Source organism: Labeo rohita, chromosome 12, assembly GCF_022985175.1.
Source record: "Labeo rohita strain BAU-BD-2019 chromosome 12, IGBB_LRoh.1.0, whole genome shotgun sequence".
NCBI lineage: Eukaryota > Metazoa > Chordata > Actinopteri > Cypriniformes > Cyprinidae > Labeo > Labeo rohita.
In genome coordinates this window covers 1,912,247-1,936,288 of record NC_066880.1, presented here as the reverse complement: position 1 = coordinate 1,936,288, position 24,042 = coordinate 1,912,247, and the positions used below count along the sequence as shown (strand labels likewise).

At 27.7% G+C, this 24,042-nt stretch overlaps 1 protein-coding gene across 13 annotated transcripts; it reads left to right on the top strand.

Moving 5' to 3' along the window:
* Positions 1 to 359: 359 nt before the first annotated feature.
* On the top strand, positions 360 to 20,140 carry exoc7 (exocyst complex component 7). 13 transcript variants are annotated; one of them, XM_051124356.1, is made up of 22 exons: positions 360 to 545; positions 825 to 890; positions 1,070 to 1,254; positions 2,967 to 3,072; positions 3,153 to 3,375; positions 3,459 to 3,623; positions 3,831 to 3,842; positions 7,962 to 8,051; positions 10,188 to 10,250; positions 11,969 to 12,114; positions 12,190 to 12,342; positions 12,442 to 12,540; positions 13,738 to 13,800; positions 13,913 to 13,979; positions 15,784 to 15,822; positions 16,296 to 16,361; positions 17,491 to 17,611; positions 17,839 to 17,934; positions 18,030 to 18,093; positions 19,325 to 19,366; positions 19,528 to 19,661; positions 19,784 to 20,140. In XM_051124356.1, exons 1-22 carry the CDS (start codon positions 486 to 488, stop codon positions 19,884 to 19,886), a joined length of 2,163 nt encoding a protein of 720 aa, XP_050980313.1. In that variant the 5' UTR covers positions 360 to 485; the 3' UTR covers positions 19,887 to 20,140. The 13 variants fall into 13 exon arrangements, with proteins under 13 accessions (XP_050980313.1, XP_050980314.1, XP_050980304.1 ...); XM_051124357.1 differs by lacking the exon at positions 3,831 to 3,842; XM_051124347.1 differs by lacking the exon at positions 7,962 to 8,051.
* Positions 20,141 to 24,042: the final 3,902 nt, after the last annotated feature.

The window sequence follows — 24,042 nt, the reverse complement described above, 5'->3', positions numbered from 1 at the left end:
TATGTTAAAATAAAAAATTACTGTTTTTTTCTATATTTTTAATCAAATAAATGCAGCCTTGATGAGCATAAGAGACTTCTTTAAAGACTATTACAAGTCTTACTGACCCCAAACTTTTGAACTGTAGTGTATATACAGATTTTTTTAAATATGTGCAGGTATGTGTGTAATTATATATATCGTTCGGCAGCCCTCTGTTTTATTATTTATCTATTTATTTTATTATTATTATTATTATTATTATTATTATTATTATTATTTATTTGGTTCGTTGGAAATGTATTCAGTTTTGTATTTCATCAAGCAACATTTGTAAAGAAAACCGAGGACTTTTATTTTGTACATCTGGTTCACGTCACTGCCATTTTGCCGTTTGTGTTGTACTGTTTCCGCTGTCTTCACGACAATGTTATAATATTATTGTGGATTTTGCATTGACCCGGTCGGATCCAACCGTCATTTCAGTCACATTTCTGGTCGTCAGGATGATCCCGACCGAAGACGCGTCCGCTCGGAAGCGGGAGATCGAGGACAAACTCAAACAGGTCCGTTAAAAAAGCCAAAAACAGGAAGAATGAAGAATAACATGAGAATCCCGTGATCAGGGAGCGGATCTTATTAATGTCATTCGCGATCAACTAACGTTAAATAGAAAATCTGCATGATTGTCATAAACAAAACGGTCACAAAGCTTTGTAGAAGCTTAATGATAGAAAAATGCTAATGCTAATGATATGGGGTGTATTCACTTGAGAGGTTATTATAATGTACATAATGCATATGTGTAGACCTGTATGTTTTTGTTTATTATCTTCCATCTACAGGAACAAGAAACTTTGTCTTTTATTCGTGAAAGCCTGGAGAAGAGTGATCAGCTCACTAAAGGAATGGTGAGAAATGATCAGTTCATATATTGGTGTGTGTGTGTGTCATTTTATATATAGATGTAGGATGATCAAACTGAAATAACAGTCTTGTACAGTAATATTTGCTGTACACATACCATTATCTGCTGTTATATCCATTGTAAGTATTATTTTGTTAATTTTTCTGTTTTGTTTCCTGTCAGGTGTCCATCCTGTCCTCGTTCGAGAGCCGTCTTATGCAGCTGGAGAACTCCATCATCCCGGTTCATAAACAGACTGAGAATCTGCAGCGACTGCAGGAGAACGTGGACAGAACTCTCTCCTGTTTGGATCACGTCATCAGTTATTATCACGTGGCTAAAGACACGGACAAGATCATCCGGGAAGGGTGAGTGTGACCCGAGACTCTTGTCAAGTATATCGGCCAGACGTTATCAGTCAGTGTTTAGTATATGTTTTTGTCCGTCTCTACATTTCTGTTTTATACATTACAGATATAATATTTCAACTATTATTTTAAATTACTTACATTATTAAATAAAACATTCTATATATATTTATCATATTTTAATAAAATTATTAAATATAATTATTATTTTTTTTTATTTAATTATAGTCACCAATATATCTTGTACTCACCAAGGCTGCATACATTATAATTATATTGTATAATCTGTATAAAATTCATACTAATGTATAATAATGTATAACTTAATTATAGATAGATAGATATGCATTTATACAGTATATGAAATATATATTTCTAATATAATACAGCTTAATTTTGTGTATACAGTGGGTACGGAAAGTATTCAGACCCCCTTAAATTTTTCACTCTTTGTTCTATTGCAGTCATTTGCTGAAATCATTCAAGTTCATTTTTTTTTCCTCATTAATGTACACACAGCACCTCATATTGACAGAAAAACACAGAATTGTTGACATTTTTGCAGATTTATTAAAAAAGAAAAACTTAAATATCACATGGTCCTAAGTATTCAGACCCTGTGTGGGTGTTTTGTTTTATTTTAATAAATAATTTTATTATACATTTTTAAATAAATTATTTAATATATTTATGGTGAAGTCTCTTATACTCATAAAGGGTGTTATATATAACAGAGTTTAATTTTGTGTGTATGTATAAATGTTTTTTTTTATTTGTTTATTTATTTATTTTATTTTATTCTTTTATTTGGGCAATGCACATTAATAAACATAGCTTTATATGTGCCAGAATTAGCTAAAAAGGCTATTTTTCACTTGTAGACCCTTGACAGAATGTCAAAAAGTCACCATAAAAACAAAAACAGAGCATCTTACACACATATACACACCTACAAAGAAGAAGAAATAAAAAAGTAATACAAAAAATATAAATACATATTTACATTATTAAATAAAAAATAACATATAAAAAGTCAGTTATTAAATATAATTATTGTAAAGCCTGAAAAAGACTGCATTGCATTGATCAAAAATACAGTAAAAAATTAATTTTGTGAAATATTACAGTTTTAAATAACATAAAAATGTAGACAGATAGATAGATAGATATGTTTAGGTATGTATTTATAATATATAAAATATATTTTTAATATAACACAGTTTCATTTTGTGTGTATGTGTATGTTTATTTATTTATATTATTTATGTATTTATTTATTTTGTTCTTTGGGCAATGCACATTATGAAACATGTCTGTAAATGTGCCAGAATTAGCCAAAAAGGCTATTTCTCATCTGTAGAACCTTGACAGAATGTCAAAAAGTCACCCTAAAAACAAAAAATAATACACTAAAAAATGCAAATACATGATTGTACATAAAAATAAAAAACTAAAATACAATAAGGATATTTAATATTGTTTTATATTTTTTTATATTTAAAATTATTTACATTATTAAGTAAAAATATCTAAAGTATATATAAAGTAAATTATTAAATATATTTTTTTGCATTTACTTGTTTCAAAAGACAGTAAAAAAAAAAAACAGTAATTTTGTGAAATATTTTTAGTTTTAAATAACATAAAAATGTAAATAGATAGATAGATATGTAAATCGGTAGACTCATATTGGTCAATTATTACTCTTGTAGGCCGGCAGGTCGTCTGGACGAGTATCTGGCCTGCATTGCAAAGATCCAGAAAGCCGTGGAGTATTTTCAGGACAACAATCCCGACAGTCCTGAGCTCAACACGGTGGTACGTCTGTCACTCTCTCACACACCTCTCACACTTCTTCAGTCCATATGAAGCTCCTCAACAAGACTGTCATGTTGCAGAAAGCTCGTTTCGAGAAGGGGAAGGAGCTGCTGGAGGGAGAATTTCGCAGTCTGCTGACGCGCTACAGCAAACCGGTGCCGCCCGTCCTCATCCTGGATGCCATCGGAGGAGACGAGGACATGGAGGTGCAAGAGGACGTCGCGCTGGATCACTTGCCCGAAGCCGCCCTGCAGGACATCATCTGCATCTCGGCCTGGCTGGTGGAGTACGGACGCAACCAAGGTGGACACATGCAAACGCTTTATCTATTTCATTTCATTTTCTGTGTTTGAAATCTCATGTCGTGTGTGTTTCTGTATTTGCAGACTTCATGAACGTGTATTTCCAGGTCCGGTCCAGCCAGCTGGATCGGTCTATTAAGGGTCTAAAGGAGCATTTCCGTAAGAACAGCGCCACCTCTGCCATCCACTCGCCTGCCGTACAGACCAAACGCAAGGAGACGCCCACCAAGAAGCCTCCGAAAAGACCAGGTCAGTGACCTTTAACCCTGAACCTCACTAGACTGGGTCTCTTTGGGTTCCTGGTGATCCTGATGGGTCACAATCAGGTGTATCTGACTTCCATGACCTCACTTCCCATCAAAGTTCTCCTCTTTTCCCATTCCTAGTTTGTGTTCTTACTAACCGTCTCCTCTCCCTGTTTCTCTTCTCTGTCTCATTGGTGTCTGATGATGTCAGTCTACATCCCAGGTAAAGTCGCAGCTGTATTTGTGACGCGTCCATCGCTTGCTTTAGTTTGCAGAGTCAGAGCTTCCCATTATACACACACGCGCGCATATACGTGCGACAGGCTATGAAATATATATTTTTTGCATGTCAAATTTGCCAGCAAAATCCACAAAAATTATTTACACAGAATAATAAAAAATTACACTACTAGGTTTGGGGTCATTAAGGTTTTTAAAATAAAAAAAAATATTTTTTTTATATTTTATATATTATATTATATATATTATATAATATTTTTATTTTTAATAAAAAATGTCAATAATAAAAAAATTGTTTTTAAAAAAAATAATGTCAATTTCAGTTAATTAATAATTTAATTTAATTTAATTTAATTTGGGGTTTTATATTAACAGTGAAAATAAAATAGTTTACTGTGTTAAATAATTATTTTTAAATTAAATTATTCTCTCATCTGCTCACCAACACAGCATTTATTTGATTAAAAAAGCGTGTAAAATTTGCCAGCAAAATACACAAAAATTATTCACACAGAGCGTGAGAGAAAAGTCTATTTTGATAAAAAAAAAAAACTGACCCTAATGGTAAAGTACACTACCATTCAAAGGTTTGGGGTTGTTTAGATTTTTTTAAATAATAAAAAAAATAAATTGGCAACAAAATGTTTTTTAAAAATAATGTAATTAATTTCAGATAATTAATAATTTTATGCAATTTAATTTGGTGTTTTATATTAACAGTTAAAATGAAAGTGTTCACTATGTTAAGTAAATACATTTAAATGAAATTGTTCTCTCATCTGCTCACCAAGACAGTATTTATTTGATTAAAAAATATATATTTTTAGCATGTAAAATTTGCTGTCAAGATACACAAAAATTATTCACACAGAACATGAGACGAAAGTGTATTTTGATTAAAAAAAAAACTGCCTCTAATGGTGAAATTAAAAAATATATATATATTACTATTCAGAGGTTTGGGGTTGTTATGATTTTTTAAATAATAAAAATAATGTCAATAATAAAAAAAAGTTTTTAAAAAATAATGTAAACAATTTCAGTTAATTAATCATTTTATGTAATTTAATTTGATGTTTTATATTAACAAGTAATATGAAAAACATGTTAATATGTTAATTAATTACATTTAAATTCAATTATTCCCTCATCTGCTCACCAATATTTGAATAAAAGAACAGTAATATTGTGAAATATTATTACAATTTAATATAACTGTTTTCTTTTTTAGATATATTGTAAAATATAATTTATTCCTGTGATCAAAGCTGAATTTTCAGCATCATTACTCCAGTCTTCACTGTCACATAAAATCATTCTAATATGCTGATTTGCTCCTCAAGAAACATTTCTGATTATTATCAATGTTGAAAACACTTGTGCTGCTTCAGATTTTTGTGGAAACTGTGATACGTTTTATTTTTCTGGATTCTTTGATGAGCACAAAGTTCAAAAGAACACCATTTATTTAAAATAGAAATGTTTTGTAACGTTATAAATGTCTTTACCGTCACTTTTGATCAATTACATGTGTCCTTGCTGAATAAAAGTATTAATTTCTTCAAAAAGAAAACCGTACTTACCCCAAGCTTTTGAATAGTAATGTTTTATGAACCATTTAGAGGCTTTTATACGCACAAATGGACACATATACCATAGCAGACACACACACATGACTGATATATCAGCCAGACCAATTCATTGCCAGTTAAGTATTATTAATCAGGATAGCTAGTATCGTTATAAGCTGTATAGCGGACGTTCTCCTTCCTGTCTGTTGGAACTGTGTGTCAGTTTGAGATCCGTAGTACAGGCTTTCACATTGGTGTTACTGTATTTTCTGGATGTGGAGGGCACATTTTGTTGGCTAACAGCTCTGTATTGCATATGGAGTGTTTAACATGAGAAATGAAGTTCTTTGTTTTCTACTAACGCTCTAACACTGACCGCATGCTCACTCCTCACCACACGGGGGCGCTGTGACTGTTCTGCCCTCACTAACAGACTAACACTGTCTTGGTCATATTTGACAAAATGCTTATTATTGCTGAAGAAACATTTACTGCGTATTAACTGCTTAAAAAAGGGGTCATATCATGTTGAATCACTTTTTCTTTGATCTTTTAATGATTGTGCTAATTATTATTATTCATACAATTAATGAAAGCACATTCTAATGTTTGCAACTTGAAATATTAATGCAAATTAGTCTGGAAGGACAATCTTTATGATTATTTATGACATTAGACGTGAACTCATGAATTTATGACTGTCCTCATTTACATATTAACACTTATTTAAATTGTAGCCAATCATAATACAGCTCATTTACATGCACAAAGAGGATGCAAAAACAAAACAATGACATGAAACTATAGTTACAACTAATATGATATAAAATGATGCTATGACCCCTTTAAGACACATGTCTTTTGTTTTTTTGTCTGATATGTTTGAGTTTATGATGTTAAATGGTTTTAGATTGTTTGGCTGATGCATTCAAGCAGCTCTAGTATGAATGACAGTATTAACATCACTGTTGTGACACAATGCTGTAGTTTAATAGCTGTGATGGATTAACCGGTTGTATTTTCTCCTCAGTGTGTGTTTGACGTGTTTTTCAGTCTGTTTAGCTGTAGACATTGTGATGTGATGTGATATGATGTTTGTGCACTGCATGTGTGTGTGTGTGTGAGTGTGTATGCAAGGTCCAAAATTAACTTTCTGCCACTTCTACTAATGACGAGTCAATTAAGAAAGTGTACTGGCTATAAATAAAATGTTAAAAAATATATATATAAAAAAACATTTATGCCTAAAAAAAAAAAAAAAAATATCAGAAAATAATAATAATAATAATTTATAAAAAAAAAAATTATTTGCGAGTATTTGCCATACATTTTTTTTCCTTCCAAAAGAAAACAAATACTAACTAAATTCATATCTTTTTTATTTATTTATTTATTTATTTATGAAACTTTTTAATTTAAAAATTTTAGGCTTCTAATATAAAGGTCTGATGGAGAAAGTGTAATGGCTATAAATAAATAAATAAAAATATTTTTGTTCCACTGACCATTTACACTTTGGTTAAACTTTGCATTTAAAAAAAAAAAAAAAAAAAAAAAACATAACACAATTATAATAATATCATAGCAATAAACAAAACTATATATATACACACATTTATAAAAAAAATATATATTATATATATTTGCCATACTATTTTTTCCTTCCAAAATAAACAAATAATAACTAAATTAAAAGTTAATAAATCCGCTGTTAATTTTAGAGTAAATGCACTTGGAATACTAAAGCATTATGCATTTAGATTCCTAAATAAAAATACTATAAATAACAAATACTTTATTTATTACAGTATTCTACAAAACCTTAAGCAGTATTAAAATTAATTTAAAAAGCTTGCTAATTTTTCCCATTTATTTAAAACAAATAATGTTTGAGATATGCTTTAAAATAAATTCAAATATTTTATATTTAATTTATTTATGGTTTTTTTTTTTATTTAGTTTAAAAATTTCTTCCAATATAAAGGTCTGATTTTTTTTTTTTTTTTTTTTTTTTTTTTATACGGAAACTTACTGTTAACCAATTAACAGGTAACAAAGTCTTTACCATTAAAATCACAATCTTTTTTTTACAGTGCACTTGAAAACAAATCACTAAAATCAGTTCTTTCAGTTTGACCATGTAATGTTGCGGTTCCTAATCTCCTAATCCATTTTATTGACTCTTATCAGTGTAGCTGCGATTTGAGGTTGTCATAGGTTAATGTTGGACCGTGTGTGTGTGATAGCCGTGGTGTCGCTGTAGTCTCGGAGGGATCTGGATTTCTCTCAGTTGTCGCTCTGGTGTCGGTGAACAGGGTTTCAGACGCCCTTTCTCTTCCTCTTCCTCACGGTGTCTTCCTCTGTTTTCCTCCTGCAATCCCTGCAACTCTCCCACTCTTCTCTCTCTCTCTCTCTCTCTCTCTCTCTGTCTCTCTCTGTCTCTCTCTGTCTCTCTCTGTCTCTCTCTCTCTCTCTCTCTCTCTCTCTCTCTCTCTCTCTCTCTCTCTCTGTTTGGGTGTTGATGGGTGCAGGCACGATCCGTAAGGCTCAGAATCTGCTCAAACAGTACTCTCAGCATGGCCTGGATGGAAAAAAGGGTTCTAACCTCACTCCTCTGGAAGGTAAAGCACGCTGTCTTTCTGGTTTCCTTCCTCCTCAAGCTCTGTCTCTGTTTACTCTCACTTCTGCTGTGTTTTTGAACTGTTGTTCCTGCGTTTCGGAAAACAACAGTTGGATAACACAGACACTTATGGGCCGCAGCAGTTTGTCCTCGGTGGAGTCAAACCAGCCTCAAAATTGAGTGAGACCAACCTTCCTGAGAGAGCCACTGTTTGTCTCATCTGTGCAGTATAAATTTATTTATTCAAATTACAATTATTTTTAAAATTATGTATTGATAATTCAAAACAATTTGATATTATTTTTTATTAAAAGAAATAATAAATAATAATTGAATAATTAATATTATCATTATTTTTAATTTTAAAAAAAGTGGTATTGTGAAACTTAAAAACACTTTAATTTACAGTTTAAATGAGCAGCAACATTTGGCTAAATATTTTGTCACATGCATTTATTGATGCATTTTATTTTGCTTAAAAAAGTGATTTAATGTGTGACATCAGTATTGTTAACTAAACCTATTAAAAACAGTTTTTATTATGTGAAATAAAGCTGAAATAAAACATAAGTATTATTAAGAAACAAACTTAAAAACTTATATAAAAGTTAGAAATGTTGTTTTGGCAACCAACAGAAATAAAATAAGTTTGAAGTTATAAAAAGACTAAAACTAAATTAAGAAGTAAAGAAATAAATCTAAATTAAATCTAAACAAAAATAAACCAAAACATAAATAAATAAATAAATAAATAAATAAATAATAAAAATAAAAAAAATCCAAATTGCTAAAAGTGAAATTAAAAATTGAATATGTTTGAAGTGATAAAATGACAAACTAAAACTGAACTAAATATAAATTAAATCTAAACAAAAATAAATAAAATAAATAATAAAAACAAGAAAGCATCTAAGTTGCTAAAACTTAAATTAAAAATTGAAAAAAAACTGAAATGAAAACTAAAAGTATAAAAATAATTTATAAATATTACTAAAATTTAAATGAAAACTGAAAACTTGCTTTGGCAGCTAACTGAAATAAAATAGGTTTAAAGTTCTAAAATGACTAAAACTAAAACTGAAATAAATATAAATTAAATCTAAACAAAAATAAACAAAAAAATTGAATAAATAATAAAAATGAAAAAGCATCTAAATTGCTAAAACTGAAATTAAAAATTGAATAAGTTTAAAGTGATAAAATGACACACTAAAACATAGAAATAAATATAAATTAATTCTAAACAAAAATAAACAAAAAAAAATTAAAATGAAAAAGTATCTAAATTGCTAAAACTGAAAATAAAAATTGGAAAAAAAAAACATTTAAATGAAAACTGAAAATTTAGAAATGTTGCTTTGGCAACTAACTAAAATAAAATAAGTTTAAAGATATAAAATGACAAAACTGAAATCAATATAAATTAAATCTAAACAAAAATAAACAAATAAAATAAAATAAAATAAATAATAAAAATGAAAAAACTAAAACTGAAATTAAAAAATTTATAATTTTGAAGTGATAAAATGACAAACTAAAACCGAAATAAATATAAATTAAATCTAAACAAAAATAAAGAAAAAAGAACAACATAAAATAAATAATACAAATAAAAAAACATCTAAATTGCTAAAATGACATTAAAAATGGAATAAGTTTGAAGTGATAAAATGACAAACTAATATAAATTAAATGTAAGGGGAAAAAATTAAATAATTAATAACAATTTAAAAAATAGTATCTAAATTGCTAAAATTGAAAATATAAAAATAGTCTATATAAATTTCTTAAAAAGTAACACTGCATCATACATTTGCATCTCAGTGAATTTGTTTCCGAAGTAGAAAGTAGTCTTTTTGAGTTGAGTCTGGCAGCAGGAAGGTTGTGTTGATGGTTTTCTCTCTCAAACTGAGGACAAACTGTTGTGACATCAGTGTTTCCCATAAGTCTCTGTGCTCTGCTGGGTCCATCGGTGCACTTAGAAACCCCACTAACATGCAGTACAAGTGGCTAAAGCGCTGTCGGTCGTGCCGCGTGAGTGTTTCCTTTGCTTTGTGGGTGGGTGAGTTTGTTCAGCACTCCCTCTGTAGCCTGGGGAGAGTGACCCAGGTCATGTGATTATATCCTAACCAATCAGGTTTCGATCATGACCTGCGTGGGGTTAAGCACCTGTCTGACGACAAGCATGGGGCGGCTGCAGGTGAGTCTGACCTCAAAGATTGTAAATAAACAGTACTCTGTCATTTCAAACCAGGATTAAAGACACTTTTTGAGCTCAAAACAAACTACAAGAATGATTCTGACTGGGCTAAAGCTGCAAAACGATTAGTTGTGATTAATCGATTCAAAATAAAATTTTGTTTACATACTATTTGTGTGTGTACTGTGTATATTTATTATGTATATATAAATACACACACATACATGAATATATTAAGGAAAAAAATGTTGGATTTATTTAAAACTTTTATTTTGAATCGATTAATCATAACTAATCATTTTGCAGATCTAGAGTGGTCCCTCAGTTTATAAAAAACAAATGATGTGGTTTTATTACATTAGCCTCAAATGAACACACATTTTGTGTAAATTGTGTTATATATTTAAAATAATATGAATTTTAATTTTAATTGTATCAATACAATTTCAGCAGTGATTTTGGGTTCAGTTCAATGAGTGACTCAGTCCGTAAAAATTCAAGAGGACATTCTACATTTAATTGTATTAATTTGAAATTAAAATTATGATTTTTATTTTTTCATCACATAATTTTATTATAATTAATATTATTTAGTTTGATTTATTGTTTTTTTTTTATTTATTTATTTTAATTATTGTTATTATTATTATGCAATTTAATTGAATGTAATTAATGATTAATTAGAATATTAATTAATTTAAAAAAAATATTTATTTCATTTTGAAGAGTCAGTGTTCAGAATTCTGTCTGTTTATTCAGCATTGAATTAGACCTAGAGGACGTCCTACATTTAATTGTCTTAATTTTAAATTATATTTTTTAAATGTATTCATTTGTAGAATTTATAAATAATTTTAATTTATTAGTTTATTAAGCAATATTAATGCTGTTGTGCTTATTTTTTATTATAATTGTTGTTATTATTAAATGTAATTAATAATTTATTCAATTAATAACTATTTTAACATTAATTTCATTTTATGAATCAGACCTCAAGAGGACGTCCTACATGTTATTTTATTATTTGTAAGCTGTAAATGTTATTATTTATTAATTTATAGAATTTATAATTCATTTTAAATTTCATTTCTAAGTGTGTCTGTTGTTGATATTATTATTGTTGTCATTAATAAAGGTAAAGGTAATTATTTTTTAGTGCTGTCAAATGATTAATCACGAGTTTGAGTTTGCCTAATATATGTGTGTGTGTACTGTGTGTAATTATTATGTATATATAAATACAAACATATTAATGTTTATTTAAAAAAAAATTACAAGTATATGTATTTATTATTATTTTTATTAATTATTAATATTATTTATATTATATATCAATAAAAATGTTTTGTACATAAATATCATTTCTTTTAAATATATACATTAATTTGTGTGTATTTATGTATACACAATAATTACACACAGTACACACACAAATATTAATCAAACTCAAACTTTTTAACATATTTATTTCATTTTGAGGAATCAATGGTCTCATATTGATCAGATGTATTTAAAGCTACAGTATTTATTTACTAGCGGCACCAAACAGGATTGTAAAAATAATGAGTCTTTTTTTTTAATATATCAAGCAGATTTTAATTCTTTTTGGTGTCTTTTATTTGTGCTTTGTGCTATTATCATCCTTGGTCCACAGTGATCGTATTTGAGTATTGTTTCTCTTGAGCTGTGACGGGTGTGTGATTGTGTGTTTGTCTCAGGGAAGGATGACGTGTTGGACATCGAGATCGATTCGTACATCCACTGCATCAGCGCGTTTGTGAAGCTGGCTCAGAGCGAATACGCTCTACTGACCGAGATCATTCCAGAACATCACCAGAAGAAGACCTTCGACTCGCTTATACAGGTCAGTGCGGTTTGTTCATGAGCGTTTTGTGAGTTTAGTGCGTGTTTGTATTTACTCATTGTTTTGTCACTATAGGAAGCGTTGGATAATCTGATGCTGGAGGGCGATAACATCGTCTCGGCGGCACGTCGAGCCATCATGAGACACGATTACTCCGCTGTGCTGACCATCTTCCCCATCCTGCGCCACCTCAAACAAACCAAACCAGACTTTGACGCCACGCTACAGGTAGAAAACAGATGGAAAAGAATTAGATGTTCACACTGGATTTTCTGCTGTTTGGCATAGTGTTGCAGCTGATGATGTCATATCCTGTGTCATGTCTAGGGAACGGCTGCCAGCACCAAGAACAAGCTCCCAGCTCTCATCACCTCTATGGAGACCATTGGAGCTAAAGCGCTGGAGGAGTTTGCTGACAGCATTAAGGTACATCACACAACCGCTAATGATTTTATTCATTTCTGTAATTTTTTTATAATTGTTATTATTTAAATAATTATTTAGAAATATTTTTGTGTGTAAATAATGTTTATAAATATTACTTATTATTATTATTATTATTATTATTATTATTAATAAAATGAAATGTATTTAAAAACATTTTAAGAATTATAGATATTATTAATTATTTTAAATAATTATTTACTATTTAATTTAATATTAATTTAAATAAAGTTTTGCCTCATGATCGAATGATCAGAAAGTTGTATGTTCCGTATTTTCATTTAATTCTAAAATTTTATTTAAAGAATTATTTAATTTATTTTAATGTATTATTATATTATTGTTGTTATTGTTATATACATAAATATTATTAATTAGTATTAAATCAAAGTAATTTTATATTCTGCGAGTTCATCATGTAATTTTATTATATAATTTTTTCCCATTTTAAAGCATTTTTACTGTTATTATTGTAATTATTATTTTAATATTATTGTTAAAAAATAATATAAATATATTAATATTTATATTAAATTAATATTAAATAAAATTATAAAATAATAATTTTATATAATAATTTTATAAGTTCATTTAAAAATAAATTATTTGTAATATTTAAAATGCATGTAAATAATTTACTTGATGAATTATTTTAAATATTTTATAATACTTCTAATTAATTATTAATTATATTTATTTTATTAAAAAATAAAAAATATTATTTAAACAAAATTTTATATATATATATATATATATACACTATATACACTTATTATTTTTATATATATATATACACTTTTATATATATATATATTTTTATGTATATATATATATATATATATTTATATATATATATATATACTTTTATTATTTTTATATTTTATAATATTTAGAATTATTAAGTAGTTTTATTTTAAGAATAACATTAATGGTAATAATTTTAAATGAAATGTTTTATATATACATTTTGTTATACTATAAATATAACGCATTATATTATCAAATCTAAATTATATAATCTACTAATCAAAATTTTATTATAAATATTATATTATTACATATTAGTATATAATATATATTACAAGTATTATATTATAAAATCTAAATCTAAATTACGCTCTGACATTATATTAATGATTATTTTTATGTTTTGACATGTAATGTTCTCTACTTTAACAGAATGATCCAGATAAAGAGTACAACATGCCGAAAGACGGAACCGTACATGAGCTCACAAGCAATGTAAGATCACTTCATTGTCCATTTCATAGAGTAAAAAAAACAATAGAAGTGATTATAAGTGCTATAAAAGCAGACAAAGACACTTGTTTTTCTCGTGTTTTTTTTTCCTCAGGCCATCCTGTTCCTGCAGCAGCTGCTGGATTTCCAGGAAACAGCAGGGGCGATGTTGGCCTCCCAGGGTAAAGCAGAAACACAGTCATGGACAAATAAAAAACAGACACATTAGATCCAATAGATGTACTGTGTTTAGAAATCTCTCATTCATACGCACATCAAAAGTAATTCAAAAGCAGATGTAAGCTCCGTTTTGGACTGCTGAGATGTCTGTTTTTTGTCAAATTCATGTTCATAACAGAGTCCCCACAGATCGTTGTCCTCATCCTCTTGTGTTCTCCTGTCATCTGTTCTCATTTCCTGTGGTCTGCATTTCCTTTGTTTTTCCTTAAGTTGCTCAAGACAGACGTTCCGAAAAGCAAAGCTTCTCTGCTGTTGTTTTTTCCTGCAGCATCTTCTTCTGTCCTGCAGAGGGGGCTCTAAATAATAATCATTTAGAAGAATGAAGAAGAATGATATACTGCTCAGAGTACCACTTTTGGCCTTCATTATTGCTTAAATGTTATTTCTATAGTTGGATCTGCTAAGCAAGCTTACCTTATTATCAAATGATCAGAAAGTAATATTATATGCTCTGTATTTTCATTTAATTCTATCGTTTTATTCAGAGAATTATTTAATTATTTTTTCATTTTAATGTATTATTATTATTGTTATTATTATTATTACGTAATATTTAACATAAATATTATTAATTCATATTAATTCAAAGTAATGTTATATTCTGCAAACTTGTTAATTTGTTATTTTATTATAGTTAATATTTATTTTTCCCCATTTTAAAGCATTTTTTACTGTTATTATTGTAATTATTATTTTTTTAAATAATAATACATTATAAATATTATTAATGAAAGTATTAAGTCAGTAAGTAATATTATATTCTGTATATTCATTCATAAATATACCTTGTTCAAATGATCAGAAAGTAATATTATATGCTCTGTATTTTCATTTAATTCTATAATTGTATTCAAAGATTTTTTTTTTTTTTCATTTTAAGGTATTATTATATTATTAATTAATATTAAATCAAAGTAATTTTAGATTCTGCAAATTCATTAATTTATGTAATTTTATTATAGTTAATATTTATTTTCCCCCATTTTAAAGACTTTCTTACTGTTATTATTGTAATCATTACTATTATTATTAAAAATAATAATTTGTTGTAAATATTATTAAGGTATTAAGTCAATAAATAATATTATATTCTGTATATTCATTCATTAATACACATGTATTATAATTAATTATTTTTTTATTTTATTTTAAAGCATTAATATTATTGTCAGTATTATTTTTATTATCATTACTATAGTTGTTAAAATGGTCAAAACTATCAGAAAGTAATATGTTTTGTATGCTCATTTATTTTCAACCTGAAAAGCTAAGTCTGGCACATTTACATAGTACACTTGATTACTTATGTTAATTAGTGTGCATTGTCCCTTTTAAAATTAAAATAAAGAATAAATAGAATTTAAATTATTATTAACAATATTTAATCATTCCTAATTAATTATACTATTATTAATTAAAGTGTTAAATCACAAAGTAATGCGTTTTGTATGTTCATTAATTTATATAATTTTATTACACTTACGTTTTTATATTTATTTTAATGTTCATTATTATTCTGTTGCGTACGCTCATGTTCACAGCAGTGCATGCCACTGTAGCTCCTCCCACTGTGTTCTCAGCCCCGCCCACTCACCTCTGCTTCTCCGTCACGTGATCTTGCTCTCCAATCCTGGCTGGCAATTAGTGGTGAAGCTCTTCACTAACAGAACTATTTTAACTTCTTGCCCTCTGCCTCTTTCTCTTGTTCTCTTTCTCTCTCTGTTCTGCTTTGCTTCTGTCCTGTAGTACTCGGGGACACTTACAATATTCCTTTAGACCCCCGAGGTAAGCGCTCGTGCGGATGAATAGAGCGGGACTCACGCCTCCTCTGACTTTAAAGACAACATGAAACCACATCGGAGTCCATTTACTTTGTAACAGTTCATTAGCTATAATAATAGTTAAATAAACCGTGTAAAATAGGTAAATAAATGCACTCAATCGTTCACAGTAACAGCAGGAACGTGTATTAGAGAAGTAAATGGCGCCAGTTACGTTTCATGTTGACTTCAAACCTTGAACTGTCTTTCTGAATGACTTACTGTACTTGCTTTTTAGACATGCAGATGTTTCTGAATAACTTACAGGCTTTAAATATGATTTCTGATGTTTTCCAGGAACTTTTACTTGTGCTGATTGAAATATTTTGTCTGTAGAAAGTTTCATCTAATGTTGTTGGCTCTGATGGAATAAAGTAGGAATGTATTGTATGTTAAACAAATGAAAAGTTGTTGAAATGTGTCTCTTTTGGTTTTCAGAGAGCAGCTCGTCTGCCAGCAGCTACAGTTCAGAGTTCAGCCGGAGACTCCTGAGCACATACATTTGTAAGAGACATCTAAAGAACTAAGCTTTTACTCAGGTCCTCTTTTTTATGCTAAATCAGTGTTATTTTAATTTCTAAATAATCGTTTTCACTGTCTGATCTGTCTGATGTCGTACAGAAAGTTGCAGAAGTTCAGAATTAGTCACTTTTGTGGCTCATTTGAATATTTTTTTTCTGCATTAAGGAGGAAGTTTTAAGGTCCTGTTTGTTTTGTAGTTATCAAACATTTTAAATTTGGTTCCTCATGATATACACTGGCTTTAAAATGTAGTCACGTATATAAAAAATTATATTGAAAATTTTTCATTAATTGAAATTGAAAATACTTCGTTTCACTCCTGAAATATCTGCTTCAGGTTTCATCAATATATTTTTTAAAATTATATTTTGTATAATTTTAATAATAATAATACATTTATATGATTATATACTAATATATACTTGTCTATGTCTCTCTAAAATTATTTTTTATTTTATATATGCATTCCTTTATAAATGATGCATTTATTATTTTATATATATATTTTATATATATATATACAAACACACACACATAAATATATATTTCATATATGTGTATATTAAATATGTGTTAATATATATAATGAATATATATGATATATAAATCTCTTTAAAAAATAATTTATATATGCCTTCCTTTATAAATGATGCATTTATTATTATTATTATTATTATTATTATTTTATTTCGTAATATTTAAAAAATATGTTTTTTATGTGCATAATTTTATTTTATTTTTTTAATTTACATGTATTTTTTTTTTTTTTTTTTTAAATAAGATAAAATAAAATTGAAAAGTTAAAATAAAATAAATATTTGATGAAAAACTTACGTTACAAATGTATGGTTTAATTAGAAATATTAAAATTACTAAAATGAAAACTGAATAGAAAATGCTTAAAAATAGACAGAAATGGAAAAAAAAATGATGATAATACATAACAAAATTACTAAAAATTAAATAAAAATTTAAAGGTAATAGATTAATCAAAATATTAATAAATAGTATAATAGTATATTATTAATACTAAAATAACACTAGTTATTTGAAATGAATGGTGTTATAAAAGATTACATAAATAGATGTTCTTGATCTGTTGTGTTTGCAGATAAAGTCCTAGGTAACCTCCAGCTGAATCTGTCAAATAAAGCTAAAGTGTATGAAGATCCGGCTCTGCGTGCCATCTTCCTTCACAACAACTACAACTACATCCTCAAGTCCCTGGAAAAGTGAGTTGATTTACAAAATTCACATAATTCATTCAGTTACTTTGCACAGCTTCAGTTCATTGACCAATCAGAAGCTGGAGCACACTTACACACTCACTACTGGCCAATCAGAAGACAGCTCTCCACATATCTCCACTTATCGAATATTTTGATTATCTTAAAATAAGTCACAGAGGTAAAATGTAATGCAAATGCTGTTTTCTGTTGACTGCTGTTGTGTTGTTCAGGTCTGAGTTGATTCAGCTGGTCGCTGTGACCCATAAGAAGGTGGAGGGTTCGTACAGAGAGCTCATCGAGCAGGAGATCCAAAATTACCAGCGCAGGTAAAACCGCATCATCCAAACACAAGAACCGTCCTGTAATGAATGAGTGAATGACCTTCTGACCTTCTGACCTTCTGACCTTGACTTACCTACAGCTGGCTGAAGGTCACAGAACATCTGACAGAGAGAAACATCCCAGCATTCCAACCTGGAACCAAAGTAAGATCATCATACACATTTATTTATTTATTTATTTATTTATTTTTAGTTTATTTATATACTATTTCTACTATTTTTGATGTACTGTTTTTGTGTCTAAATATTTTTTCATATTTATTTTTTCTTTTAGTTTTAGTCTTATTTTTAAATAGATATTATTTTTATATTTTCACTTGAACTTTAGTTAAAGTTTTAGCAATTTTGTTGTATTTTTGTGATTTATTTGTTTTTTATGTCTAAACAGTTTTTATTAATTATTAGTTTTAGTAACATTTTGAATTAAATTTAATTGTATTTTTGTTATTTTTATTTGTGTTCATCTAAATAGTTTTTAGTCATTTTTATTTATTCCTTTTAGTTTCAGTAATATTTTGAATTAAGTTTTATTTTTTATGTTTTCTGTTTTCATTATAAATTTAGTTGTGTTTTTGTTATTTTTATTTGTGTTTGTCAAAAGAGTTTTTAATCATTTTTATTTATTCCTTTTAGTTTCAGTAATATTTTGAATTAATTTTTTATATTTTTTCTGTTCACTACACTTTTTCTGTTTGTTTTGTGCTTTTGTGCTTTTGTGATTTTTTTTTTTTTTTTTTTTTTTTTTTTTATGACTAAACAGTTTTTATTCATTTCTATTTATTTATTTATTATCTATTATTTATTTTTAATTTTAGTAACATTTTAAAAGAAATACTTCAATTTAAAAAGTAAAGTTTAGTTTTTAAAGTAGTAAAGTTTTAGTAATTTTGTTGTGTTTTGTAATTTATTTGTTTGTCTAAACAGTTTTTCATTAATTTCTATTTATTTTTTTAATTTTAGCAATATTTTGAATTTAATTTTATTTTTATGTTTTCAGTTTAACTGTTTTAAATGCTAAAGTTTAGTTTTAAAGTTTTATTCATTTTGTGTTTTTGTCTTTTTTTATTATTTGTCTCAGTAGTTTTGATTAATTTTCATGTATTAATTTGAGCTAATTTAGTTTTATTTTAAGTAAATGTTTATTTTATTTCAAGAAGTAGTTAATTTCTTTTATTGTTAACTATAATCTGCACAAACACAGACATAAATGCTTGGCCCAATGCATTACAGTCAGTCGTGTTATGTTATGCTCAGTTAATGCTGTATTATATGGCTGTTCTGATGCGCTTTTGAATACAGTAATGCATGAAAACGTCTGTGTTTAGCTACAGTTTTTTGTTGAAATCCTGCTGTCTGAATGTTTTTGCATGTGCAGCTCAAAGACAAGGAACGACAGATCATCAAGGACAAGTTCAAGGTGAGTGAGAACACTTTAACTTACTGAACTGAAGCAACTTAGCTTCTCTTGATTATATAGACATCATTTTTTATAATATTTTTTCAAAGTCTGAGCCATAAAAACCTGATGGATCACATATGATGCTCAAAGCAGGCTTTGTATTTTGTGTGTGTTTACAGGGTTTTAATGATGGTCTTGAGGAGCTGTGTAAGATCCAGCAGGGCTGGGCGGTTCCTGATAAAGGGCAGCGTGACGCCATCAGACAGGCTCAGAAGAGAGTGGTTTCAGAGGCTTTCAGAGCCTTTCTTCAGCGGTGAGACATTCACACACACATTTACATGCATATAATCAAATCTATTTCGACACCAGCCAATCAGAACACACCGGCTGTGTGATCTACAGATGCACTGACCACACACTTATATGCTTTTACAGATGCGCAAACATTTCATTCACCAAAAATCCCGAGAAATATCACCGATACTCACCGGAGCAGGTGGAGGAGATGATTGACAAGCTCTTTGACACTTCAGCCTAAGCCACGCCCACTCCATCACCATAGCAACAGAGTCTCTGGTTTCCTTGGTGACAAACATGCTACTTTCCCCTGTAAGACGGTCTGCTTCATAACACACTACACAACTGGAACGTCTTCGTTCGTTTTTGCTTGCTCTTTGTATAAATGTATTTATGTATATGTTTTTGGGGATTTAACTGCAGTAAATAAATTGAATTCACTCCTGAAACTTCTACTTAAGGTTTCTTAAATAAAGTTTCTTGAATTACTTTCAAGCTCTGTGTTTATGAGACCACAACTGTGTGTCAAACACAGAAACACACATACACTACACACACATACATACTGTGTGGTTAAAAACTGTCAAAAATTGCACAATAATGAGTAATCATGATGAATCAACCTTTTCATTATTATGGTTTATATTGGAATTATTCCAATTTATATATATTTTATATAATGTTTATATGTTTATATATATATATATATATATATATATATATATAGCTTTTATTATTTGTTTTTCTGAAAATATTTGCTTACATTTTTTATATTTTGATATATATTAATCTTAGATTAATTGATCTAATATGTTAAACAATTATATAAGTTTATTATTATTATCTATTAATTTTATAATATCTATAAGTTAAGATAATATATTAATATATATATATATATATAAATTATTTTTAATATATATGTTATGTATAGTATTACTATTTGATTTTTCTAAAAAAATTATAATATATATATATTATATATGTATATATATTTTTTTATTATATTTAAAAAATGTATTTTTTTATATTTTGATATCTATTAATTTTAGATTAATTAATATTATTATTATTATTATTGTATTTTTCTAAAAAAATATTTTGTGTGTGTCTATATATATATATATATATTTATATATATATATATATATATACAGTACATAAATAAATATTGTTTTTATTATATTTTATTTTTAAGAAGATTTTTTTTATTTTTTAGATTATCATATATATATTATCAAAATATATTTATATAATTTATATTATATAATTTATATAATATCTATATCTATATATATATATATATATATATATATATATATATATATTATTAGAAATATACTTAAAAAAAAATATATATATATGTGTGTGTGTCATATTTTATATTTACGTCTATTTTAGCCTCTGTTTATGACATCAGAACTTCTTTTTGAGTAGAACTAACTTCATTTGTTTTGGTGTTTTGATTTTTAGTGGATGTCAGTTCTCCTCAAATTCACACAGGTGTCACATTAACCATCAGTTTAGTCTAATAACAACACACAAAACCATTGTTTCATCTTGTAAAACCCTTCATATGAATAATGTAGTTGCACCAATATCCTGTTTGTTTTGCATCCATCGTAGGTGATTAACGCTGCTCTCCATCCGCTCAGTCAGTCGGGTGTGGAGCTCTATTTTTAACCCACACGTTTTCAAAAGCCTTAATCACTGACCTAAAATCAGCTCGTGAAGTCTGTGAAGACGCCCTCACGGCAACTAAAAAGGTCGAAGATGAATCGATGTGTCAACCACGCTGAATCATATCGGTGCATTCCCAAAAATTATGAGCTATTGGCCAACACCTACAGCAAATAGTCATCAATTAGTCCTAAAAACCCAAAGGAAATGAATACATCTTGGCATGGATGCTGAAACTGGCACGTTTGTTGTTGGTGCACAGCTGGAAGTTTCGTAATGTGGAAGCGTGAAACTGATTTCAGTGTTTGCCCACTTGTTTCTCCTCCGGTGGGCGTCAGTGTCTGTGTTTTGGGGAAGATGCCCCTTTGCCCGGAAAGGGAGGCTTAATGACCCGGCAAATGCTCCAGACTAAGATTAACCCTTTCAGGCGATGATTACGAGTCATAGGTGACCCTGGACCACAAAACCAGTCATAAGGGTCAGTTTTCTGAAATTGAGATTTAACATCATCTGAAAACTGATGCAAAAAAATCAAAATATTGTGAAAATCACCTTTAAAGTTGTTCAGATGAAGTTCTTAGCAATGCATATTACTAATCAAAAATTAAGTTTTGATATATTTATGGTAGAAAATTTACAAAATATCTTCATGGAACATGATCTTTACTTAATATCCTAACGATTTTTGGCGTAAAAGAAAAATGAATAATTTTGACCCATACAATGTATTTTTACACTACTTAAGACTGAAAATAATATATTATTATTTTGTGTCAGAATTGAACCCTATAAACCCTGACATATGTAATATTGGTCTGGAAAATCTAATAATCTAATGTTTGAAATGCAGTTTATGTTGGGTATCAAATTTGATCCATTAGGCTTTTCTGACTCGTATATATATATATATATATATATACACATATATATATATATATATATATATATAAATTAAATAATAAAATAATATACAGTTATAAAATCTCATTGATTTACATTACAAGCATCAGAATTGCATCACTTTTTGATCATGAAATGATCATGAATAATTGAAATAGCATATTTTTGCTCAGTTTGAGCCTCTGAATTAAATTAAACCCTTTTTTCCTCCACATTCTCACTATAACAGACTATATATATATATATATATATAAATGTAATATATTACTATATTTATTTATATATTTATTAATTATTTTATAATATGCTGTCTATATTATATTATTATTATTATTATTATTATTATTATTATTTAACATTCTTAAATAATTTTATTATTTAATTATTTATTATGTAGTTATTATTATTATTATTTTATGACAGTAAAAGTAAAAAAGTAAAAATTTTATGACAGTCGCTCTATATCTCTAATAATATATATCTATATATAATATATATATATATATTTAGATTTTTATATATATTATCAAAATATATTATATATATATATACATATATATATATATATTATAATATGTATATTATTATTAGAATTTTATTTTTCTAAAAAATGTATTTTATAAATGTGTGTCACAATGTAATGTGAATCAGTGAGATTTTATGACTGTATATTATTTTATTATTTAATTACATATATATATATATATATATATATATATATATAAATTTATATTAATATAATATATTACTATATTTATTTATATATTTATTAATTATTTTATAATATGCTGTCTATATGATATTATTTTATTATTATTTAACATTCTTAAATAATTTTAGTATTTAATTATTTATTATGTTATTATTATTATTTTATGACAGTATAGCAGATACTTACATAAAATGATCTAAATATCGGTTGTCACTCTATATCTCTAATAATGTATATGTTTGGCTTATATAGTCTGTTATAGTGAGAATATGGAGGGGAAAAAAAGTTTAATTTAGTTCAGAAGCACAAACTGAGCAAAAATATGCCTTTTCAGTTATTCATGATTATTTCATGATCAAAAAGTGATGCAGTTCTGATGCTTGTAATGTAAATCAATGAGATTTTATGACTGTACAGCAAATACTTCCATTAAAATGATCTAAATATCAGTCGTCGCTCTATATTTCCAATAATATGTCTTAGTAAGATGATTTTTAAATGATCTAAACATATAATGCATTGCATCCAATAAACAAATAAACATAGATGTGAGAAGTTTTGGAGGCTGAAGAACAGTGAAAGTAAAACTTCTAGAAACAAATGTTCCTCAAAAGCCTGATGATCAGATTTGAGACTCAGAATGATTCATGGAGAATCAAGTAAAGCCAAGCTGATTCAGTGCAGTAAGTGTTCATCTGCAAATATGACTGAAGTCATTCTTACATTTTCTTGATGAAAATCAGTAGATTTGACCGCAAAAACGACACATGAAGCATCAGCTGAAGATGGATGTTTATACAATTATACTAAAATATAGTTTTACTCAGCAATATTTTGATCATGTTGATCATTTAGAGAAATTAATTGTGACCCTAGACCACAAAACCAGTCATAAGTCACACCGGTATATTTGTATCAATAGCCAACAAATACATTGCATGGGTTAAAATGATCGATTTTTCTTTTATGCCAAAAATCATTAGGATGTTAAGTAAAAATCATGTTCCATAAAGATATTTTGGAAAATTCTTACTGTAAATATATAAAAAATTAATTTTTGATTAGTAATATGCATTGCTAAGAACTTCATTTGGACAACTTTAAA